This window comes from Nuphar pumila, chromosome 3, assembly GCF_984573655.1.
Source record: "Nuphar pumila chromosome 3, dmNupPumi1.hap1.1, whole genome shotgun sequence".
Taxonomy (NCBI): Eukaryota; Viridiplantae; Streptophyta; class Magnoliopsida; order Nymphaeales; family Nymphaeaceae; genus Nuphar; species Nuphar pumila.
In genome coordinates, this window is record NC_143251.1 from 61461342 (window position 1) to 61470524 (window position 9183).

The 9183-nt window shown below is 39.1% G+C and overlaps 1 protein-coding gene across 1 annotated transcript; it reads left to right on the plus strand.

Moving 5' to 3' along the window:
* Positions 1-6006: 6006 nt before the first annotated feature.
* Positions 6007-6737, plus strand: LOC149842991 (uncharacterized). Its single transcript, XM_090000801.1, has 2 exons — positions 6007-6468; positions 6573-6737. The coding sequence occupies exons 1-2, from the start codon at positions 6007-6009 to the stop codon at positions 6735-6737; spliced, it is 627 nt and encodes a 208-aa protein (XP_089856927.1).
* Positions 6738-9183: the final 2446 nt, after the last annotated feature.

The window sequence follows — 9183 nt, forward strand, 5'->3', positions numbered from 1 at the left end:
TTACCCTTAGAACTGAAGCAATTGCTTGGATATCTAAGAAACAAACTGTGATAACACATTCAACAATTGAGGCAAAATTGATAGAAATAATATCAGCTAGTATGGAAGCTGAGTGGCTAAAGAATCTCTTAATGGAGACATCGTTAGGAGATAAGCCAGTACCCAGATAGCTATGTGTTGTGATAGTCAAGCAGTTATATATAAAGCAAGAAGTAATATTTATAATGGAAAATCTAGATATATCAGTCTAAAGCATAATTACGTGAATAATTTACTTAAGCAAGGAGTAATCTCAATTGAATATGTGAAATCATGTCAAAACTTAGTAGATTCATTGACAAAGGAACTTTTTTGATATATCATCTTGAAGACATTGTGAAGAATGAGATTAAATTCTATAAAAGCAATCACCATTGATAGAAACCCAACCACATGATAAGGGTCAAATAATGTATAGTAGTTCAATGAGAAGAATAAGTCTCTAAGTGATTGAATTGAGCACTTAATATTTTCTCATTCCTGATGTCCACTCAAAACTTGTATACAATGGTTTAGTTCAAATTGAGTTCTTAATAAGATCTATAAGCTTTATGGTTCGGGTGTTTCAAACAGGTTTACACCCTTGATGAACTTACCTATATGAGTATGAAGGTGGGGATCGCCTTCTATGGGACTTGGACTTTGCCTTTAGAGCACTCATGGAACTGAGATATAACACAAGACCCTTAATATGCAGTTTCTATGTAATATGAAACTTTTATATATTGGTAGATACACTATGATCACCTAAAGTGAAAGTATGTATTACAATATTTGGAAAGTCAATTAGGATTCTCAATTCAAAGCTAACACTATTGAGTTCCTAGATTGACTAAGACTAAGTAACACTAACGTGAGGGTTCAAACCCAAAAGGTACGTTTACTTATGCAGTGAATTTTCGCAAACAAACTCTATAATCTTTTTCTATAGTTTTGATCAACGTGGGACATTGTTAGATTTTGGCTCAAAATTATCCTCATAGTTTTTTCTCTATTTTCTATTTTTCGTTAAGTTTATGGGTATCGGGTTCTCTACAAATGTTTACTCTCACATTGAAGGTTTTTAGGAAACCACTTGTCCTTATATAGAGTAGTGATGCCTTAAAGGGCGAGACCCTCAAAGTATTAGATCTTGGGCTTGTGCATCTCTTTATTCTTGAATTTGTGATATTGGATCTTGGATCTTGGATCTTGGATCTTGAATCTTGATCTTGACCTTGACCTTGACCCTTGATCGTTGGCCATTAACTATTGACCATTGACCTTTGACTTTGAACTTAGATTTGAATTTGGTCCAGTCTGATCCGGTCCTGTTTGACTTGGTTAAGCTTTGACTTTCTATTTTAGTACTTGAGATGAATTTAATCCTCAAGTCTAAAATAGTTTTTGACCAACTCATTTATGGACCTTGCTCTAATGTTTTGCATGAAGCTTTAATAGTTTAAATGGAATATAGTCACTTTTTATACTTAGATTGATTGACCTTGACTCAATCAAGGTCAAAATTAACCTTGTCAGAGTCATTTCTGTCCCTTTTTGACACTCTTCGTGGGCTAGCCGTGTAAAACCCATGAAATTTATGAAATTCTAAATGAATAAAAGTGGTGCATTTATGTGAAATAGTGAGATTTTATGCTATGCAATACAATTTTTGATGACTTGAGGTTTATAGAACGAAATCGGTAATAAACCCTCAAAAGTGGTATCTGGATCTGAATCTTGGCAGGATCCGATAATCTGACCCGGTTCACGGGACCCAATGGTTTCGGGATAATAGTGTGAAATCCGAAACATATTTAAGGTAAGAGAGGGCAAGTTTAGAACAAACAAGAGAAAAATCCATGTGAAAACGGAAGAAATCCATCAATAAGGAAAAATGTTCCAATATGACATAAAACAATTTTTTTTGCAAAAGTAAACACTAAGTGATTGCGTGGTGTAGTGGTAGGGCACACGATTGTGTGGAGCCACAACCCAAGTTCAAAACCCACAGAATGCCCACGTAGAAGTGAAAAGCATTAGTTTTTTCATAAAATCTGTAACAAAACTGAAAGGGTTAAATACAATTTAATTCACACCCTTTGCAATGAAAAACAACATAGCACAAGTGGTGGGGTTTGTTGCCCCTTAGGAGAAAGAACATGGTTCAAAACCCTTTGTGCACATATTATCTTTTTGCACAGAAAAGTGATGATTTTACTTAAGTAAATAGATTTGTAGGATATGGACAAGCCTACAATTTTGGCTTTTTCCACTTAACTTTTCCAAAAAACAAGGGGAATCCCATGTGACATGGAAGAGGGGTACCCATAAAGTAAACTGAAAATGAAAGTTAGAGAGATTCTAGCCATGGGAGAAAGAGGGCAATTGTGGAAGCGTGACCACCCCAAAAAAAAAAATTTGTGGATGTTGGTGGGGCTTGAAAGTTTGAAAAAATTGTAACTCCCCTAATTAAGAGGAGTCATATGAGGGAGTTATGGTGGAGAGCTTCACTAGACGTCTCTCTCTCTCTCTCTCTCTCTCTCTCTCTCTCAACGTTCCTTCTTTTCTCCCTTTCTCTCTCACGGTGGTGGTCAACCATAGTGCTGGACGGGTGGACCTTTGTTGTCGACGTGGTGGGCCATTTCAATGAAGGAAATGAGGTGCAGTTGTGCCGTCTCGAAGCTTCAAAGAGGTAAGGGGTGTTGTAGTTTATATGTACGTGATCGATGCCCTGTTGCGCAAATATGTCACAGCGGTATCGACTTCGTCATGGACGGCACCATCTACCCTTATTGGTAGTTGGTGTTATAAGGTATACTCGATGATGGGCAGAATCGTCCCTTCGTCTAGACAACGACGATCAATGGAGGCTCAGTCAACAGCCCTTTCATGATTGACGTAGGGATCACACTCTCGCTATTACAAACATGTACGCAGCATGATGCGAAACTACCCACAAAAAAAAATGGAAATCCTGTGATCGTGAGGCAGCAACTTACCAAAGTTATATTTTCTTCCAAGCATATATATATACATTATTGGCATGTAGTGCATAAGTTTCAGTTAGTGGTTATGGAAAAAAAAATCTGATGGGTCTCTATTATGAAACAACATTTATCTATTTGATCTATCTTTGGTTGGGGGTCTGGTTCATCATTAACAAAATTGATTCTTTCATATCCTTTTGTTCCTGTTAGGTAACATCTACTAAATTTTATTAACTTAGCCTTCATTTCCATTGTCAAGTCATGTTAGGAGTTTTTTTTTAGTAATGGCAGGTTGTAATAGATTCCTATTTATAAATGGCTTGCAACCTTTTGAGGACTCTGTAACATGAGAAAAAGAAAAATATAAATGAAACCTATGCTATATTTGGTCACAGCCGGACCAGGTATGTAAATGAAACCTATGATATACACATGATTTAGGGCATTGGTTCTTAGGTTATTTAAGTGAAATCAGATATACAACTAGATAATTACATTGGTTAGACATTATATGATAATCCAAATATATTGAAATCCGGTAAGTGGTTACTATGTGATGAATTCAGTTTTACAGGGACTTTCAAAAATCTGTATGGTTGTGCTGAATGTAAGCACACAGAGATTTGTTTAGATTTCATCTGGTGGACACTAATTCACGTAGAAAAAAAATTTATTTTACTATATATGTGTGTGCTGAATCTAAAGTATGGTAAAATCATGTAAGTCCGATCCTTGTTGAGAAACCATATCATGTAATTATCGCTATATTCATTTGACGTGATTACATATTTGGTTTATTACCGGATTATTATATGTGAAGGTTATCATTGTGGCTATGAAGTATAGATTATCTAAATCTGATATAAGGAGTCAGTTACAACTATGGTCGTGATATCAGGGTGGTTCAAATAAAGATAACAATAATAATAATAACCTTTTTAAAAGTGGGATGCTGGAGGTTTAATTGGTTGTTTGGGATTAATTTTTCAGAACTTTGATTCATGCTTAACACATCTATGCCAACTGTATACCTATTTCTGGGTTATGCGAACTATGAATCTGTTGTTAGACCCAGTTGGGAGTCTACACGATCCCAACCATGAAACCAGACCACCCTAACGGTCTGGTAGTAGACCGGGTGGGCTGGTGGATGTGGGTACCACCGGTTAATGGTCTAGCGGTGTGGCGCAGCCTGCTGCTGACGACCGATGTTCGGCTGAAAATGAAACAATAGATCACTACATTTGCTGATGCTGGCATTGTCAGTATGCGGTTGGAACAATGACCTGTTGTTGATTGCTTTCAGCTGAAACTGGTGTTGATATTGCAACCCTATACGGTTTGACTGTAGTCAGCAGAACATAGTCTCAGCCAAGCCGATTCCAAGGAATCTTCACTCAATGGTGGTGTGTATGTCACCAAGACTATAAAATGCATACAATCGGTGTGAACCCCGTGGCGAGTTCAGGATTTTTGGAAATCCCTTGTAGTGCGATGGCTCGCACAAGGGAAACAAACAAAAGAATCACATGGTTTTGGGTATACCTGAGAGATGGTATATGTTATCGGACCCCTTGTCGTGCAATAGTTCGCACGTGATTATAAAAAAATAGACAAATAAACCATAAAAATAAAACCTTTGAGATTCTGGGTATACCTGAAAGACGGTATATGTTACCGGATTCTCTGGGCTCTGGGTATACATGAAAGATGGTATATGTTACTGGACCCATGGTCTACCTTGGAGAGGGTTGGTGGTATAAGCTTCGTGGACGTTCTTGTTTTTGTGAGAGCTAGACGTCTCACCGGGTCCCCAGTCCACGAAGTTAGGGGACCAAGACTACCAGTGTATCCTAGGTGGTAGCTCCAAGTCTTCTGCAGAAGTGTCAAGGGTGCATCCTAATACTTGTTCTAGCCACCGGGGAGTTTTCTCTCTGTCATGGACCGTCCCCTTTGGATATCCGTACGACTAGTCATACGGGTTATTAAATAATAGACCCCTGAATGGTCTCGGTCCGCTACGAGGTCTATGTCTGTGCGTACCCACAGGGTAAGAGTAAGATAAATATTAAAATAATTTAAGTTGACTGAAAACTTTTTCCTGAAGATATGTGAACTGTTGATATGACATTTATAGAATTTGTGGAACTACAATTTATGCTAGTATGAATAAATGTACCTTTAGTCCAGTTATCTCTCGTACTGTATCATTAAGTAGAAAGCATGTTTATTTTCTTAGATTAATGCAAATTACCTGCTAGCTATAATTTAGATGTTTGCACATGTTTGTATAGAGGACACTGATCACCACATATAAATTTAATGCTTCTTACGCAGATAGGAGAGTCTGACCCTTCTGCTTTAAATATTTTTTAGGTAGCAATTAATCGGAGCATCGGGGTGTCGTTATGGATATAGTCAAGAGATCTCATTTATTTCAGTACTTCATGTTTGAACTCTGATTAGTAAATTTACATTTCTGTTATGAGATGTAATTAATGACATTAATGCTTTAATTAATGAATGGTATGCTTTTTGTACTTCTCTGTTTTACCCTGTAGTGCACCCAACTCTTGTTTTCATACTTTCGTTATTTCAAAAAAAGAATTTTTACTCCAAAATTTTTACTATAAAATTTTGAGGCGTTACAACTTTGGTATCAGAGCGAGACTAAATAACTTGAGATCTTGGCTCTTTCAGCTACCACGATGGCTCTGTAGGTATGTAGGAATGTTGTTTTTGTAATATAGAGAGAAAAACCATATAAGTATGTACGATCCTTTCACAAAATTATAGCTAAGGTAATAATGGATTTTAATTGCTCAAATAGATGGCTTGGGCAAACCGCTGCAACGACATTATGGAAACACTACATAACCTGGCCGAAGTAGTAGGCCAGCAAGCTACGACAATGCAGCAGATGTGCAACAATCTACACCAGGTGGCCCATGAGAAGAGTACAAACGGTGGGACTATGTTCTACAAGAAATTCATGGACATGGATCCTCCTGCTTTTTCCGGAAAGACGGATCCAGAAGCTGTTGAGAGTTGGATACGGGAGATCGAACATATCTTCCGTGTACTGGAGGTTCCCAAGGAGCGTTGGGTGGACTTTGGGACTTATCGTCTCAAGGATCATGCTGAAAAGTGGTGGAAAACCACCAGGGCAGTCAAGTTCCAGGATGGCCCAGTATCTTGGACTGAATTCTTAGAAGTCTTCAATACCACATATTTTCCCAAGCACAAGAGGGCAAAAAAGATGCAGGAGTTCTTGGATCTGCAACATGGCGAGATGCCCTTAGCCAATTATATTACTAAGTTCCATAGTTTGGAACGCTATTGCCCAAATGTGTATACATCGGATGAGGATCAGGCAATGAAGTTTGCTCGAGGCTTGAAGATGGGTCTGATGAATCGTCTATACACTCAAGGGCCCAAAAACCTCGATGAGGCTATTCAGGTAAAAGATAATTTCCCTTCGTGTTATAAGTTGAGTAAAACTTATACTGATATTGTTAACCACTTTTTAGTAATGGATTGTTCCTGTCTGTCCTGGACACATAGGTTGCGACTCTCCTTGACGATGACTGGAAGGAGGGACAGAGGTCGCAAAAGAATAAAATTGGGGTTCAAAAACCTGAATTCAAGATAAAGTTTGGTGGGAGGCGATTCCACCCTCAGAACAAGAAACCAAGGCAGGAGAGTGACACCAAACTCAGGCCAGGATAGATTCAAAGGTGTCGAAGTGCAATCGCTTTCACCCCAGACAACAGTGTCCCCGTGAGACAGGAGGGTGTCTCTACTGCAAAAAAATGGGACATTATATCAAGGAGTGTCGGAAGAAGCAGGCCGATGATGCACGGTGCGACACAGGAGGATAGCAGCCTCAACAACACCGTGCACCACCACCACAGCCACAAGCGGCCCCACAGCGCGTAGCGGGACGCGTGTATGCCACCACAGCTGACCAACTAGAGAAGGGGGACATTGTGCAAGGTATCGTGCTTGTTTCAGGCCAAGCTGCCATTGTCTTATTTGACTGTGGAGCTTCTCATTTCTTCATTTCTTTATATTTTGCAAAACAACTTAGAATCCTCATAGAATCATTGAATCAAGAACTAGTAATATATAACCCTATAGGATTCAATGAAATTTGTGTGAACTACATGCCAAAAGTAGAAGTTATTTTAGGAGAACACAATTTACCTGTCAACCTAATAATACTTGATATGACCGAATACGATGTCATACTGGGTATGGATTGGCTCTTTGAACACTATGCTAGAGTTCTCTGTAGAGAAGGAAAAGTAATTTTGTCTCGACCGGATATGCCGGAAGTTGAATTCCAACTAGCAAGGCCGAGAATAAAGAAAAGGGTTATTTCGACCCTCAAGGCCCAGAAGTATCTCTGTCGGGGAGACATGGCTTTTCTAGTTAATATGATTGGAGGCAAAGCAAAACTAACTCTGATTAAGGATCTGAAAATCGTCCGTGATTTTACCGATGTATTCTCAGAAGAACTTTCTGGACTTCCTCCTCAGCGGGAAGTCGAGTTTGGGATTGAACTGATGCCAGGTACGAAGCCAATATCAAGAGCACCTTATTAGATGGCACTGGTAGAATTAGAAGAATTAAAGAAGCAATTGTAGAAACTGATGGAGCGTGGTTTTGTGCGACCGAGCATGTCTTCGTAGGGAGCGCCGGTCTTGTTTATGAAAAAGAAAGATGGGTCTATGAGACTATGCATAAACTATAGAATGCTAAACCAAACAACTGTGAAGAACAAATATCCTCTACCGCGTATTGAGGACCTATTTGATCAACTGAAAAAAGCAAAGGTATTTTCTAAGATTGATTTGAGGTCAGGTTATCACCAGTTGAGAATAAAAGATGAAGATATCCCAAAATCAGCATTTCAAACCAGATATGGACATTTTCAGTTTGTGGTGATGCCATTTGGACTTACGAATGCCCCAACGACATTCATGGACCTGATGAATCGGGTATTCATGCCATACTTAGACTCCTTTGTCCTCATCTTCATCGATGACATACTGATATATTCAGAAAATGCGAAGGAACACAAAGAACATTTTAAAATCATCTTGGAAACCCTTCGTACACATCAATTATATGTCAAGTTCTCGGAATACAAATTTTGGCTTGAGGAAGTCATGTTCCTTGGGCATGTGATCTCGAAGGATGGAGTTTCAGTAAATCCTGTCAAAGTTGAAGTTGTGATGAATTGGTCACAACCAAAGAATGTCAGCGGAATTTGAAGCTTCCTAGGGTTAGCTGGCTACTATAGGCGATTCATTCAAGACTTCTCCCGAATTGCAATGTCGATGACGAAACTCCTATGAAAAGGGGTAAAGTTTGAATGGAATGAGAAGAGTGAAAAAAGCTTTCAAACTCTTAAAGATAAACTTACCACAACTCCGGTGTTAGCCTTACCTTCTGGAAGCAGAGGATTTGTGGTATACACGAACGCTTCTGGTACTGGGTTGGGGTGCGTACTGATGCAGCATGGCAAGGTCATTGCCTATGCATCCCGACAATTGAAGATCCATGAGAGGAATTACCTCACTCACGACCTGGAGTTGGCGGCTGTGGTTTTCGCTTTGAAGGTTTAGAGACATTATTTATATAGGGAGCAATTCAAAGTCTTCACTGATCACAAGAGCTTGAAGTAGTTGTTTTCTCAGAAGGAACTTAATATGCGACAAAGAAGGTGACTTGAGTTTATCAAAGACTATGAATTTACAATCTTGTACCATCCCGAGAAAGCAAATGTTATTGTTGATGCCCTTAGTCGCAAGGCTGGGGGAAATCTTTCTAGCCTGGTAATTAGTCTTGGATGGAAGATGATTTCTGAGTTCACAGAATGAAGGCCTTTCTCTAACGATCAAGGCATACTTAGGTTGTCTAGCCTGATGGTACAATCAGAACTGCGAAAGCGGATCATGATTAAGCAAAAAGAAGACTCACAATACGAAAAGATGGAGGCATTGGCATTGCAAGAAGACACCATTTTCCAACGCAAAGAGAATGAAAGTATATGGTTTAAGGATTAGCTATGGGTGCCGAGCGACCCAGAGACCAGAGAAGAGTTATTGGCAGAGGCACATAAGAGCAAGTATACCATTCACCCGGGCAATACCAAGATGTTTAAAGA

Coding starts and splice junctions, on each gene's coding strand:
- LOC149842991 (XM_090000801.1), top strand. CDS start 6,007: ATGGATCCTCCTGCTTTTTCCGGAAAGACGGATCCAGAAGCTGTTGAG. Junction 6,469..6,572: donor ACCTCGATGAGGCTATTCAG/GTAAAAGATAAT, acceptor CTGGACACATAG/GTTGCGACTCTCCTTGACGA.